At 37.8% G+C, this 16,876-nt stretch overlaps 1 protein-coding gene across 1 annotated transcript; it reads left to right on the plus strand.

Annotated features, from left to right (window-relative positions):
• The first annotated feature begins 1,218 nt into the window (after window positions 1-1,218).
• On the plus strand, window positions 1,219-16,795 carry LOC116432424 (uncharacterized). The gene is made up of 4 exons (XM_031989292.2): window positions 1,219-1,471; window positions 13,972-14,159; window positions 14,237-14,765; window positions 16,068-16,795. The coding sequence occupies exons 1-4, from the start codon at window positions 1,289-1,291 to the stop codon at window positions 16,389-16,391; spliced, it is 1,224 nt and encodes a 407-aa protein (XP_031845152.1). The 5' UTR covers window positions 1,219-1,288; the 3' UTR covers window positions 16,392-16,795.
• The last annotated feature ends 81 nt before the right edge of the window (window positions 16,796-16,876 follow it).

Genomic DNA, 16,876 nt, shown 5'->3' on the forward strand with positions numbered 1-16,876 from the left:
TCACGCAAACATTATTTTACAAGTTTGAATCAAATGTACATTATATTTCAGTTATATAAATTGTGAATATATTAATATTTTTAAAGTACCTTTTAGATTAGAATCTCTAAGTCTCTAAGATATTTTAATCAATGGATGTCTCGTTAGCAATGTATGAATTCATAATCTTGTATTATTATTTTCAGAAGTGCCCCCAACAAAATTCCTTAGATAAACAAAAGAATATAATACCTGTTCCCTACATTCACTCCAAAGGTTAGGGATCGATAGGAAATATTCACATTTCTCAAATTCAATGGAGAATCTTCGCGAACCCAATACGATAGGACAAGGGGTTAACCGATTCAACCAATAAGCGAACCAACCGATTCAACGAATGAAATATTTGAATTAACCCTTTGCACTCGAGAGTTTCTCGATAGAAATATTCCATATTCTCTGACGAGACAGAAACATCTTTGAAAAGTTATTTAAAGAGAAATTACACGTGAATTAAAGAACAAAGTTGTTTCATTTCAATATCCTACATACTGATGCGTTACACAAAGACTAATGTTAACCCTTTGCACTCGGGAGGTGACTCTCAGTCACCATTTGATTGAATGCAGTAAAACTATAAAATTTGATATTCAACACTGAACTGTGTATAATAAAAAGGCTTTGTTTTTCAATTCAAGAGTCACCTTTCGAGTACAAAGAATTAACACGTTGAATGCCGCACGATTTCAACGTGTAAAATATACAGAATAAAAAAGATACATTAAATTATTTCATTGAACAGCGTTGTTGCTATCCCAGGTTTGTTTCGCCGAATATCACTACATTATCTAACATTATTTACAATATAGAAATATTTTCAAATAATCATCAAGTGACTTCCATGGAATTCAACGTGTTAACCCCTTGCCCTATGATTTCTCAACTCTGATCGATACGATTACATTGTCATTAATAATTTGTTGGAAAAAGAACAAATTACAGACATATGTTATGCCTATGTTTCCTTCTAAATAGATTAATGAATTACAGAAGAAGAATATTTCCTCTGAAATCAAATGAACCGAGTAATATTTATGTTTGATGACTCATGTTAGAAATCTTCACCACGAGTCTAGCACGTTGTTATAAGGCAAGGGGTTAATAGGATATCAGGTTCGACTGGCCGGAAAAGATGATGGCGGGTGTCAGGGTGCTGATAAGACGCGGGGAATTAGAGAATACCGGATGGCGAGCGTGCCGAAACGTTTCGCGGTCTCGTACTCGCGCCGAGCACAATTCCTGCCGGCCGATGGAAAGTTGGCCTGCGTGTTGCTCGTACCATAGGAATTTAAACGGGGATATAGGTATAAGAACACGGAGACGGGGAGTCGTTCGCGGTAGTGTGAGGCATAAACGCGCCGGCACCACACCCAGCGTGACCACCATTGCGAATACGGGACCACGGGACACGGCCATGCGCGTCGCAGTGATCGTGAGTACCCAAAAGTGTTCCCCTTTTTCTCTTTTTTCTTCTTCGTCTTCTTCGTCTCCTTCGTTTTCTTCCTATTCTTCTTCTTGTTCCCGTGAACCCCCGTTGAACCCTCGGAATGGAGAACATTTTTTTACGAACTGTGACTAAATCTCTTTCGACCCTTACTTCTTGCAATGCTGTTCATATTTATTCGAACGATATGCTTTATGTTCGTGCGAGGTTAATAATAATTAAGGTAAAATCAATGAACAGTTAAGAAACGTTGTCTGAATAATCGTAATGCTGCTTGAATTTCTTGTTTAATAAGAACTTTTTCGAGATATGTTAGTCCGGTTTTAGACATTTTTGAATATAAGATAGTTGCGTCAGAAGTTGACCGTTCTAGGAGGAGGAAAGTAGTGATTGACCATATGTTAGTTAGCAGTTGACCGCTTGTAGTAAGACTGAAGACACTAAGGTGGTTACTTTAATATCGTGCATTTGCAATAGTTATGAGAATTAGAAGTAAGAGGATAAATAGGAATTAAATGAAGTTCGTTGCACGTTGAAAATTGCATACGACCAACGTTAATGAAATAGATTAGTTTTCGCGATAAACTATTATTACTTTTAGAAACTGCACTTTTTTACTTTTCCTGAAGAATGATAGCTACTGATGCCAAGTGAATTACTGATACCTTTGCTTTAATGGTTTTATTCTTTTCGTCGATGTGGCTGGTTATAACTCTTTCCAATTGATTGCTTTTTGCATTTGTTAGTTTCCCATGGAATATTGATACTTTTTGTAAGGAATTTAAGGAAAGTCTTGTACATTGAGAGAGCGATATTTCGGGATTTTATGATGTGTTATGAAGAATTTGGTATTGAAGTCTGAATTTAATGATTTTACTGGGAAATGCAATTTTATAATTCTTAGAAAAATTACATATTAATGGTAAATACTTAATTAAAAATACTATTAATGGTATAATATTCTTAAATAACTTAAAATAAAAATACTATTAATAGTGTAATATTCGAAATATTAATATACTTAACGTATTGCCATTCTGGTTTCATTTTTTCGAGACTGACTTAAACGTTCGAATAATTATGAGCAACATTGTACGTCTCGCGGAATGTACGCTATAAATTTTGTATCGTTAACGTTGAATTAAAATTGAAAGATTCGTTAAGATTTTGTTAACCGAAAGAGTTGAATTAACACGGATTTTTCTAATAAATCTGACGTAAGAAACTAGCTTGACTAAGCTACCGTTATGATTAGTAGACTGCGAATACGTTTATGAATGTTTCTAGTATGAAATGCTAGAATGAAAGTGAAATTTCTTATTTGCATCAATGAAACGAAAAGTTTGCTCGAGTTTTTCTACTGGTTGCGTTCTGTTACATTTTATACGGATGAATTAGGTGAACCTTCAACACTAGAACTACTAGAGAGGTCAAACTGACCCTGCCTGATTTCTTTTTTTTACAACTATTAATTATCAATTGTAGGAATTGATTTACCAATAAAACAACAAATTGTAAATCAACAGAAATCTCAATAGCACTATTGAAGTTTCTATAGAAAAATTTCAAAAAGTCAATTTGACTGTTCGGTAGTTCTAATGTTAATGATCTATGATTTCGATGGTGGGTTAACAAATATTTTTTCTCCACCCTAGTAAATGAATAATAATAAACAAAGTGACCGCGTATAATTTACGAGCGCAAATGATATAAAATGAAAATAATTCGATTCAATTCATATAATTCAATAATAAATTTAATCAAGTAACATTCATTCAAGTTTATTTTTTATATCTGTTTTATTCGCAACTGACAGAATCCTTGACATAATAGAAAAATTTTTTATTTTCGTATTTAAATGTTAACTTGTCGGTTGATCCTTAAAAAACTAGTCGATTTTTCAATAAGATCAACTTATAAGTATTTTATTATTATTTCATTAGTATTAAACAAGTAATCAATTCCAATAAAATTCAATATCATTTTAAATACTACAGTCAGCAAAATTACAAAGATAGGTTTCAATCAAAGCGAGATTTCTCGTTTCCAGTGCGCAATGTGTTAATCATATAACTAGATTCCAATTCTCACAATTTCGTGCCTGGAAAGTGTATAATTGTCTAAACAGCTGCAGCGATAGTAATTCAGTAGAATAACATAGTTATTCCATGGCAACACCTTACAATCTATTTTAGAGCGGGATAGTTCTCCACGCGTATCAAACGAGTTAGCAAAACACAGCGCACTCAATGAACCGTAGTAACGCCACAACGCCGAGAGAATGAAAGGGTAAAAACACGAGTAATGTTCGTTCACCGCGTATAATAGAAAACCGACTGAACTCTAATCGTACCACGCGTTTTTGTAACGAATCATACCACGATGTGACTGTCAGTCGCTTATGAGAATAAAAGGAATGATTAAGATGTTATTGTTTTCGTTTATAGGGCCGAGATTTTAAAAGGCCAAAAAATTTTTGGAAATGCAATATGAAATAATTTAACTTAGACTTAACCCTCTATGGGCCGAATTTTTGTTCGTGATTATAACAAAATCTATGCAGTACAAAATTAATAAATATCCACATATGAATACGAGTTAACAATGTATCCAATAGTTTCAATAATTTCATCAAACGAGTATATTTTGTAACTTTCAAGTTACAATGACGTTAAACTTTCACGCCTGAGCGTATAAAAGTTGAAGTTAACTGATTACTTAATTTCACTCGCCACTTTGAGCGCAAAATGAAATAAATCAACAAGATTCCAATATACTGACATGTGATTTCAACGTTACATGGGCCTACAGAGGTTTAACTCTAATCGTACTACGCGTTTTTGTAACGAATCATATCACGATGTGACTCTCAGTCGCTTATAAGAATAACAAGAATGATCGGAATGTTATTGTTTTCGTTCATAGGGCCAAAATTTTAAGCCCAAAAGAACTTTCGGGAATGCGATATGAAATAATCAAAAAATTTCAGTAAAAAGTTCAAATGTCACTCGAAGTCACATCGTGGTCCGATTAGGGTTAACAATGAAGGTACACCTCGATTTACGTGAAAATCCATTTCACGTAGGTTCGTTTTACACGAGAATCGCGTAAATAGAGGCTGTCGGTGCAAGAGAAAACGAAATATTGAAGAGAAAAGCTGGTATAAGTTTTAGAAATACATAACTTAAGAAAAGAAATAATAATAATGACATTTTAGAAAAAAAAAGTATATTTTATTCGCTGTTACTATATTTATATCATGTAAAAACTACCGCGTTAACAGTGTTCTAATTTACCGCGTAAAAAGCAGGCTCGCGCGAAAAAAGTCCGCGTAAATCGAGGGTCAGGCGTAATTCGAAATCCATTCTTGAACACACAGTCTTCCGTTCCACTCTGTTTCATTCGCCACACATCTGAAAGCGTCGACCGCGAAGTACCAAATAATACTTCGTACTGGAAACATTTATGACGAAGCATACGAGAAAGTCAACGGAACCATCTAATAAACAAGCGAACGAACAACTTTCTACTTTACTTGAGTCTCTGTGAACCATGTATTTCAGAAAAATACACATCTTCGTGATCATCGGTTCAAAATCCTCCTACGATCTCTTTCTTAACTGTATATGATAAAACTTGTGTTATCATTAATAATTCATTACAAAAAGAAAAGGATTGTATACTTATTTTATCCTTACGTTTGTACCAGACGTTAACTGTTCATAATACGAAATAATTTATATAAAATTATCGAATATTTCTAAACATGATTCATTTTTTCGAATATAAATTAAGTATTCAATATTAAGTATTCAATTAAACGATTAATCAAGCTCGTGAATATTTTCAACTGATTTCGACAAATCTGAACGTTGCTCAACTTTTCCAAATATAAATCGAATATTAAATCGAATAATTTAATATATATATTAACACTAGAACCACCAGATAGGTCAACATTCCATTCCTTGATTTTTTCTTTCGTGATTACTGAAACGGTACGAACACCTCTTCGAGAAATTACTAAACAAGCTAAATTAAGTAATATCTAAGCTGAAACTTAAAGCCACTCGAATTCTAATAAATCCACGTTTGCAGTTTCTATAAAGAAAGGGTTAAATTATCAAGGATTAATTCAAGTGCTCGGTAGTTCTAGTGTTAAGTATTCAGTTAAGTATTCAATTTATTCAGCAAATCTGAATATTACTTACTTTTCCGAGTATAACTCGAATATTAAATCGAATGATTTAATATACATTAAGTATTCAATTAAACGAGTAATCAAGCTAGTGAATATTTCCAACTAACTTCACCAAATCTTATCTTTCCAATACAAATTTCACATTACTCAATGAACCTCAACGAAAACAAGGGACGAAGATCAACCTCAATCTTGCGAATACTTTCAAAGAAAACCACCGCAGTCCACAGAAAATCGCGAAGGCAGACAGAAACACTGTCACCGGGTTTAGTAACAGCAAAACGATCGAAAGTCATCGCGTGATGCAACAGCCGCAAGCTGCATACCCAGAACAGGATACCCCGGTTCGTAATATTCGCACTTAAAAAGCGTATCAGAGTATGAAGTTAGAAGATCGGCTGGCGAGAAGTAATCCGGAGCGTAAGCCTGAGTCCACAGACGAGTTGTGTTAGACAATATATAAAATGTGTATCGGCTTACAATATAGAGTTTCCATTATACTTGACATTCCTTTCGATCAGCCCTCTCGAATGTCTTGCACGCACACGCTCGACCAGCGGGCCCGCTTTCCGTCTCAACCTGTTACTTTGTAATCGGATTATGTAAAACCCACGGACGGGCTGCATATTTCCCTTATCAGGCTCGCGATCTTTTCAGCCGTTTACTCTCATTCAGCGGAACAGAGTGTTATCAAGCGGCGAAGCTGACGCGGGCGAGATCGTACTCCGCTGCGATCGAAGAAATCGTACGAAGCGTTCGCAAAACTCGCGATGAAAAACGCTCGAATTCGACCGAAACTATCTGTTTCGTTGCGTAACTCCGACGTCGTGCTGCTGTGGAACGGTTTATGCAATTGGAAATCAAAACCAGCTATAATCTCAAAAATAACCGTTCTACCGGCGTTTACGCTGGGTTTACCGTACCAGCAAAATGGCTGGTTTCGGTTTTGTTATTGAGTTATTGGTGTTTTTGAAGCATTGAATTCAAGCATTGAGTTCAAGATGATTTTGAGAATATATAGTTTCACGTGGATATTGCAATCGATGTCTGAGGAAACTGGAAATAAACAATTTTACAAATGTTTTTACAATTTTTAAAGTACAATTTTCAATAGAGATAAACAAATTAGATGATAAATTCTTCTTAGTGAAAACAGAAATAAGGAAGGGTGAAAATTGAGCGGCGCGATGGCGGTTCTCCGTTGTACTGTCTAAAAGTGAATCAGATGAAGCTTATCTATTTCTTTTCCTCCTAATCGTTCAGTTCTATTTTTCTTATTGCCCGCTTAGAACAGGAACAATGTAGCGATAGCACTATTTAAAATTTGTTTTTGTAAAAACAAGAAAGAGTCATTCAGTTTCTGAATTGAAACGAAAGAAGCGCGATCGCACTGCTTGGAATTTTTCAATGGAGTTTCTTTTTAATCCTCGGCAGTTTTAGTGTTACAAAGTGAACAAAACAATCGCGATTTACTGAAACCATACGTTAACACGTTAACCGCCACGAAAAACTCCAGCGTTTTATGCGTCACTTAATCTTTTGTAGCAAAAATAAAAAGGAATTATCAATTATTTGGTACACGATTATTAGGTTATACTATGATCCAGTTATTTGCGTTATTAAACATTTTCATTCGGCGCTAGTTACCTTACGAATTATAATTGTTTTCGAGTAATTTGAAAACTCTGCTCATCGGTGACCACCGTGGCAGTCAACGTGTTAAACTACTCGACGCAACAGCGAACCGTCGACGATTCGCTCGAAGCATCGAACGTCTAAGTGATTCAATTTCCAAAAAGACGCGGGACAAAACGAAAATCACCACGGACGTCGCTCAAAATCAATCGGAATCATAAATAATTAATATCTCCGGGATCCGGTAAAAACGTGGATGTTTTTTTCTCGATCGACGGGTTCGATCCCGCCGATCTCTCGTCGCCGGGTTAGATCAAAAGGGTTACCGAGATCCCGATCGAGAATATTGAAAAAAATCTCACGTCACCGAGACGTGACGGCGATCGCGAATCTGGCCCTGAATAGAGATGAAAATCGTCCGAGGAAGAAAGTGAAAGTGCGTCGAAGGGTGGGGCAGTGAATGAACAAGCTGGCCCGCGGTCAGTGAAAGAGAATAACCGTTTGAGTGCCACGGATCTTTGCAAACACCCGCTCGAAAAGTGGCAAGCGATCATTCTTCTTTCGTTTCAGTTCAGAAACTGAATTATGCTTTTCTATTTTTACAAAAACAAATTTTATATAGTGCGATCGTTACATTGGTCCTTGAATAATTAGAAGGAAAAGAAATAAGTAAGCCGATAGACTGGCACTTCTAGCTTGGCACTCAAACGGTTAACAAAACCAAAACTAAAAGGTTAGAAACTACTTTTCTAATAATCTTACATCTCGTATATCCAGAAATTTTGTTTATCCGTCTCAGCAGTTCCGATAAAATAACTCAATGTATATCAACAGTTGCAAACTGCCATCGCGCTCGTCAAACAGACAAGACAGAGATACCGAAAAAGCCGGCGGAAAGAGAGAGAGAGAGAGAGAGAGAGAGAGAGAGAGAAATTGTAGCAAGATCTTGAACGTGTTCTTTAACGATCCCCGTGCACGAAGGACGAAAATTAGTAGCCGCACCGGACAGTAGGCCGTGCCCGAGTGAAAGTGACTCCGCAAGAAAGTCGAATAGGCTTTTCGTCGTGTACCCCGTATAAATATATACGCGTGCTTCGACTCGGAACGAAGTGCAAGCCCCGTAAGAAACAAATCCGCGTCCACCTCGCCTCTGTCTTGCCTCTCTTTTCTTCTGTATGCCTGCGCCACTGTCGCTCTTTCTCTCCTTGCTTCACTTTATCTGTATCTGTCGCTCTGTCGCTGTCTCTTTCTCTCTCTCTCTCTTCCCGCCCCCCTTTCCCACTCTCGAGCCGACGAGACCGGTGCATTCCTGCGGACTGCAGGAACTGTAGAGGATATAGCGAACACCAATACTCGGACTTGAATTCGACGGGGATCGCTACGATACAGGGTGTTTCGCGTGTTTCGAAGAATAAAAATGTTTGATTTCCGTTGCCGGTTGTTTTAGGGATGATTTTGAGGGTGGGTTGGATTGGTTAACATGTTGACTGCCACGAGAATTTCGAGCGTTTTGTTATAGTAAGGTTTATTCCTTTATGAGAGAGGAAAATAGTATTAGAAATAATTATTAATTTTTTTGGTATTACAGTACTGATATTACACTATTATCTAGCTTCTGGTGTTACTAAATATTTCGATTTAATATCAGTTTTCTTACTTTAATTGTTTTCAAGCAATTTGGAAGCTCTGGCCATCGGTGACCACCGTGGCAATCAAAGTGTTAACCCCTTGACGTACTATCTTGTTTCGGTATTAACCCTTTGCACTTGAGGTGACTCTCACTCACTACTTGATTACGTACGGTAAAACTATAAAGTTTGATATTTAATGTCATACTTCGTGTAACGTATCGATTTGAGAAATATTGAAATAAAATAGTTTTCCTCGATGTACGTGTGATTTCTCTTCGAGTTAGTTTCACAAGATATTGTCTTTATCTGGTCAGGAAATGTGAAAATATTTCTAGTGAAAAACTTCCGAGTGCAAAGGGTTAAACTCGCGTGACAGTTTACTATATAGAAATGGAAGGAAATTGTACATTCTACTTGAAGTGAATATTTCATTTGAAGATAATATATTTATAATGGGGAAATAGTTGTTTGCTTTGGTTCGTGATTTATTTCTTAACCCCTTGCCTTATAACAACGTGTCAGACTCGTGGTGAAGATATTAAAAAGAACTTAATAATCATAAATGTTACTCGACTCTTTGGAATTTAAATGTAACATTAATCTTCTGTTATCAATAATTATACTGTCGAGTAATCAAACCTTCGCCCCTTGCCTTATGACAACGTGCCAGACTCGTGGTAAAGATTTTAAAGAGAATTTAACAAGCATAAATGTTACTCAATTCTTTTGAATTCAAATTAAAGATTATTCTTCTGTTAACAATAATTATACTTTCGAGTAAACATGAGCATAGGATATACCTACAAATTTTCCTTTGTTTCAATAGATTATCACTGGCAAGGTATTTGTATCGATTATTGTTGAAAAATAAATCGTAGAGCAAGGGGTTGAGTATGATCGATACGAGTACTTTATCATTGATAATGTATTAGGGACAGAAACAATTTTGATGCAGTTGTATTTTCCGGTTAATCAGTTTTTCACTTTTTGTCTCTGAATTTGCTTGCGTTTAGACTGAGGAAAGGTTATCGACTAACTTATTTACGTTTCTTTTATAGCCAGTTATTTGTCTGGTTACAATATTAAGTGTATAGAAAGTGTGGTTAGTATTGAAAGAACTGGTTTTAGAGTTTGTTCTTGTGTGTTTTGGAATTGTTTTATGATCATGGGCGTTATGTTTCTGTGGGGATATGGTGAATGTTATTGCTTGATGTGGATTTGTTCGGAGTTGCTGTAATATAAGGTGTGCCATGTTTTTGGAGGATGAGGAATAAGAATTCTTGACTGTAGTTGCAGTGATTCCCAGATTTTCATTTGTTTCTTTAAATTGGGACATTACGAAAGAAATCCATGCAGTTATAGCTGTAATAGTTGCTTAAAATGTTGAAAAACATAGCCTTGTTGCAGTGAATTATAGATAAGTCGCTCTAATTACTCGGTAGTTTCACTGTTAGTCGAACGTTACAGGTTTCAAAAGAACAATAAGAGCAACAGGCGATTCGCTTTTCCTTAATTTTCGGCGTTTCAAGGTGAAAGCGGTTATTAAATGCTAACGCGTGCTTTCCTATTTCCTGCATACCTAATTTTTATGGGCGTGTTATCTCCTTTTACGCTCTGTAAAATTCAGAAAACTGTTTTCCGAACGGAGGCCACCGAGAATACTTTTTACTCGAACTACACGTTTCAAACCTTTCGTAGGATGCGTTCATTCTCGAGAAACAGGAAGCGGGGAAGGAATAAAACTGCTGTTTCCGTCGAGGTCTTGCAGAGATTTGCAAAATTGAAGAAACGTGAAATTTTTGGGTCGCCGGAACTCATTTCGTGTTATTAAAAACCTGCAGCCAGGAAATTACTAGCGGTCTTAGAAAAGAATATCGCTGTTTCTAACAAACTGCAGCGAATGGAAGAAAGTTTCCTCGTTTCTAAATTCTCTCGTTGTTTTACTGGGAGATTTTAGTTTAGTTCCCTTCAACACTTTTAGGGACAGTAATAATCATCAAATTTTCCAACCTTTTCAACCCTTTGCGCTCCTATGTCGAGCGTTCTAACTATAAGAGCAGATCTTCCTTCGTTCAACCGAAAGGGATCAATTTTGCTCAATGACAATGCTTGTATTCTCTTCTGAGATAATTGATTAGCGTTAGATTGTAACATATGAAACGTCGGATTCTGGGTGGTCAGTACTTTAAGTTCTGTTTGAATGAAAAACAGAAATCTTTCGACATATTTTATATCTAACTTTGACGACAGACAATTTTGCTCAGCGACAATGCTCGATCACATGTGTTAACGTCTTGCCTAATATCGAATGAGAGTCATAAAGACGATTGCAGGATCGTTTCTCTTCTTCCTTGATAATCATTAAAACATTAAGAACGTTCTGTTTGATCCATTGAATTCTAATAAGAAATATCGAAAAAATTGAAAATAATCTATTGTTACAATTTTTATAGGGAGTACATATCAATCACATTAACCTTTTGCGCTCCTATGTCAAGCGTGAGTCGACATCAGTTTTATTCATAGTTGCGCTTCTTTACCAAGATATTTTTCAAATCGATTATATTACTATATTATTTCCAATATTATCAGCAATAAGAATCATTTACACTGCTCTCTACAAACTATTTTTCCAAATGCATCTCAAATAAAACATCCTAATAATACAGAGTTATCGAGGAAACAATGCAAAAGAATGTTTGCAAATTCGAAGTTAAAGATTTCCATTCGACATCGGTCGTCTTACACGTCGCGAACACTCGAGCAATTCGGAAACGCCGGTCACCGGTGAGCACCGCGGCAGTCGACGGGTTAACCCTCTGGAAACGAGCGTTCTCTCGCGCGGATCACGCGTTATATAAGAAATATGAAATACCGGTCGCGTTGTTACCATGAACGTAACAACTTGTCGCGCCGGAGCTCTATCGTACGATCCAAGAGAAAATTAAACGAACGAACGAACGGCCACAGCCAGGCACGCGCGTTATCGGCGCGTCAGCGGAGCAACAGCCCGTGAAAGAGGGGTGGGAAACGTTCAGCCGTTTTCCGCGCCACCCGATGTTACGCGCTAAACTCATACATAGTGTGACACAGCTTCCCTATCGAAAGCAACTCGTAATCCCCAATAATATTTGAATCTTAACATTGCGTACTGGTAACGAGAAACCTCCTTTCTATATAAAGACACTTAGCTATGCAAATTGCCAATTACCACAGCATTTAAAGAATATTAAATTCGATTCGAATTGATTATCTATTTAAAATATATTACATAACGTTATGATGTCTGAGTTTTTGTATGTATAGTGATATAAGTTGATCTCACTGAAAATTGCCATCTGCATAATTCAGTTTTCTGAAAATTAGTCGGTACGCAGTGTGTTAAGTCACCAGCCTTGCCATCATTTGTAAAACACTGTAAAAATGAGCCCATGGCCCAAAATACAGCAGTTGCATTCCGCTACGCTAAGAAGAAACGTGTCAGTTTCTTTCTCCCTCTGTTACGCCAGCTACGACCCGTACGAGTTTGGAAGTAAAGTAATTCACGAGGAAAATACCGTAACACCGGGAACGATGAAGCATTGGAGGACATTTAATTCTTACTTCCTCGCGTTTCCAATAGCTGGAATTTCGTCGGCCTACAATCTGTTAACCCCTTGCGTTAGAATAATGCAACTCGTGAAACTCGTGGACATTTCAAATAGAATTGAACAAACATAAATATTACTCGAGTTGTTTGAAGGCGATACTGTTACGTACTATTCTTTTGTTATCAGTGATTATACCTTAGAGCGGTTTATGTAGAATAAGACTGGAATTTTCTCTTATTTTCGATAAATTATTAAGAACGAAGTAGTTAGATCAATCAGAGTTCACGAAGAAATTATAGGGAAGGGGTTAACACTTTTTGACATTTTAGCTTATAACTGTTCTTCCAGTTTCAGCATTTTTCCTCAATTGGATTTCGGACATTCCCGGTAGTTAACCCTTTGCATTTCGAGTGTAATAATAATAAAGATAAAAATTCAATATCAGTCAAATTGACTCGTTCCGTAAATCTAGCGTTAACAGGTCGAAAACGACCGTCGATCGGCTGCCTCGAATCGACGCCGATGTAATTCCGATTGTTCTTGTTTCGCGTTTCTGCGTAGATTTCGATGTATCGTTGCGACAGGTTTCCCTCGGGCCGGGACCGGTATCTCCTATATTAAAAGCAGGTACCGGTTCGAGGTTCTGGTTTACGCGTTTCAGCGGGCACGTACACGCATAATTAGGCCCGCGGTGCACCACCGACACGTCCGAGCGTTACGTGCGCACACGTAAAATTCGACGAATGCTGGAGAAAAGAGAAAGCCATTCGATACCGATACCCTGCGTTGCCAGCTTTGGCTCGGCGTACACGTAACACACCGAACAATTGACATTTACGCCGAACGCGATGCGAATAAGAGGAACTGGAACAGTGCAAACAACGAGAGGAGTGCGTAGAAGGACGCTCGCGTTCGCGGGTTTCCTATTTATGCATAGACGCGAGCTTACGTGACGGCCGGACGCTCACGCGAGCGTAGACCTTCACCGGAGGAATTTATAGAAACCGGAATCTGGGAAAAATTCTACGTAGGACCTCGCATATCCGAATATGTCAGGAACAAATCTGTTCAGATGAATAGAGATTTACCAACTATCTCTACTGTAGTAGTCTAATTTGCTTCGATAAGAGAACTCGATGCTTGGCGACCCTTTGAGACGTGACTCTCTTGATCTGATATAGCAAAGTTATAAAGTATCGTATATGGGATAATTCCGGGAACAATTTATTGAAATGCGTTTCGAAGATGTTTCCCAGGGAAATACCCTAATGTTAAGCTCTGTCGCATATTTTCTAGTTAGTTGAGGTAAATCTTTCGAGAAAGGATTAGATAAGGTCGGAAGCTCATGAGCGATTGAACGGTTTATTGCTCTAAGTGCCTTGTTACCATGAAATCGGATGAAAATCAATTGACGAATACATTTCGTTGCAGTTGTTGGCGAGCTTCACTGCTTTAGCTTCAGCACAATTCAACCAAGATGTGGACGGTGGTTTGCCAGCAAAGGGGCTGCCGCTTCCTCTAAGATCAGCACGGTTTCAGAGGCTGCCAGCCTCCAGACCAGCGGTACCAACGCAGGCTGTACTTGCCAATCAACGAATCAGACGTCCGATTACATTCAAGTGATTATCCAACGCGATTAGTATGCTCTATAATAAAGAACAATTGAATTTTCATCGATTCTGTTCGCTAATTCCAGACCGAGAGGCCCGGAAGATAGTCCGATAACTGGACCAGGACTGTTCACGCCGTCGAAACCTCTGCGGCCGAGTTTCCCGTCAGGGCCAGGACCAACGTTGCCTTCGCAGATCAAGCCAGTGAGCGAGGAGCCGGAAGATGATTCGCGAAACAAAGATTCAGCGCGGAACCATGATCAAGACGATGATATTGAGCTGAGCGACGAGCAATCGGAGAGCCAGGAGAGCGAGGAGAACGTGCCGCGCGGTCTGTCGAATCTTGGAGGTCCTATATCTAGAACTGGACTGGCGCCTCAACCGTTGCCAGTACAATATCGTCCACTTCAACAAATACCGATACCAACTGCCAGGGGACCACCCTCTCAACCAACGACACCGCCACCGCCACCCATTCAATACCGACCCGCACCGAAACCCAACAAACCCAGGAAACCCGTAGAGGAAGCCTTCAAACAGCCCGCTAAACCACCCACGAAATCTGTGAAACCGGTGCCGGTGTACGACGGACGCGGGAAGAAACCTGTTGCGCAGGTAAGTTACGTATAGAACCGTTCTAATTCTGGCAATCTGGTTTTTAATACGTTGTACTCGGAAGCTTTTAACTGGAAACATTTGACACTTTTCGATGAAACGTGGACGGTACTGTTTGAAACGAACCAATGCGAAAATATACGTGAATTAAGGAACAAAGCTATTTTATAGAGATGTTTCACATATTGATGCGTTATACAGAACTTAATGTTATATATCGTACTTTGTAATTTTGTTATATAAATCAAATGGCGGCTAAGAGTCACCTCTCGAGTGCAAAGGAGTAACACATTTTATATTGATACAGTTTGAAACATTAATGAAACCGAAATTTGTAATTGACAAAAAAAAATAAGAAATTCGATTTTGTAATTTTAATTTGACTAAAAATCTCGCATTGTCAATGTGTGAAAGTGGGCAATTATCAATGGTCGAAAATGTATTATTCACTCTTTAGAGATGAATGTCGAGGTTTTGACGAGATTAAACTTTCATATTCGGAACGCTGGGTTGTAGACAAATGATTTAGTTACTGAAATAATCAGAGATCAGTAGTATAATCTTCTTTTTTCTATTATAATTCATCCAACATTGGGGATTCCAAGCTTTCTGTAAGACTGAAGGAACTCGATTTGATGTATACCGTAACAATGGCGAATGGCTTCGTAGTCTCCACCTCGAAACTTCTTCGTTCATTTTCCGAGTTTATAGTTATAATCGACGTTTCAGCGAGGTTATATTTTCATATTTGAAACGCCGAGTTGCAGTCAAGTGACTTAGTTACTGAAATAATCAGAGATCAGTAGTATAGTCTCCTTTCTTCTATTACAGTTCCGAGCTTTCTATAAGACTGAAGGAACATGATTCCATGTAAGCCGTAAAAATGGCGGATGGCTTCGTAGTCTCCACTTCGAAACTTCCTTGTTCATTTTTCGAGTTTATAGTGAAACGATTCGGTGAAATAAGAGAATTATTTATAGATCTACTCGGAGGAAGTTCGAATCGTATTAATTTTTAGGATAAATGTAATTAATCGAAGTGAAAAATTCGAAAGGAGATTGCCAAGCGGTACGCAGCGGGCGTCGCATTGAGACTTGATTATGAGTAATAGATTATGTCACTCGGCCGTAACAGGAAGTCATTATTGATACTGTGTATACCATTAACTGCTTAAATCTGGAACACGATACTTGTAAAAATTACGTAACAACGAGAAAGACTTTGCCTGACAAGTAATAATTGAACGCCGGTAAATCGTGCTCGTTTTATAAAAATACCTTGAACGTATTCGTTTTGTAACAGATCATCAGGAGGTATCGCAATGACAACCCGGACGGTTCGATCACCTGGGGATTCGAAAATGATGATGGATCGTACAAAGAAGAACTAATTGGCGTCGACTGCATCACGAGGGGCAAGTATGGTTACATTGATCCGGATGGTATTCGTCGAGAATACACGTATGAAACTGGTATCAGATGCGACGAGGAACAACGAGAAGAAGAAGAGAATGGGTTTGTAGACTACCAAGAGAACAAGCTAGTGCTTCCAGATGGTAAAACCATAGACCTCTCCAATATGGGTAAAAAGCAGGCGCGCAGACCTCGCTATAGCAACAAAAATTAGTAGCAGCGTTAAATTATACTTTTATTAATTGAGAGTGGTAACATAGATGTTCGAGGTCCGTCGTTGCCAAAATCCAATAATTTTTAATCCTTTGCACTTCGTTGGCTCCGCTATAAAGACATAATTTGCATCACAGATATATGATTCATTTCAAATTGCGCAACTCTTCTCCTTTTTATTTGAATAAAGCAAATTGACAAATGAAATTAAAAGACGTGAATCCATGAATATAACTTTCCTTTTCCTAAACGAAACTTTAGGTTCTTGAAAGTTCCTCTATAGAGATCAACTATTAAGGTATCGAAAATGTTCGGAGTGCAAAGGGCTAATGTTATTCTCGTTTCCCGAACGTTGAAGTATATTAACATTTCTATAAGATTAAAGAGAAGATCGAAGCTTCTTCTAGAAGGAGAAACGTATTGCGTAAAATAATCATTCATGTTAATAATGACAAGAGCTTGCGAGCCTCATATTTTCTTTAACAA

The sequence above is a fragment of the Nomia melanderi genome, chromosome 3, assembly GCF_051020985.1.
Source record: "Nomia melanderi isolate GNS246 chromosome 3, iyNomMela1, whole genome shotgun sequence".
Taxonomy (NCBI): Eukaryota; Metazoa; Arthropoda; class Insecta; order Hymenoptera; family Halictidae; genus Nomia; species Nomia melanderi.

Coding starts and splice junctions, on each gene's coding strand:
- LOC116432424 (XM_031989292.2), top strand. CDS start 1,289: ATGGAAAGTTGGCCTGCGTGTTGCTCGTACCATAGGAATTTAAACGGG. Junction 1,472..13,971: donor CCATGCGCGTCGCAGTGATC/GTGAGTACCCAA, acceptor ATTTCGTTGCAG/TTGTTGGCGAGCTTCACTGC. Junction 14,160..14,236: donor AGACGTCCGATTACATTCAA/GTGATTATCCAA, acceptor CGCTAATTCCAG/ACCGAGAGGCCCGGAAGATA.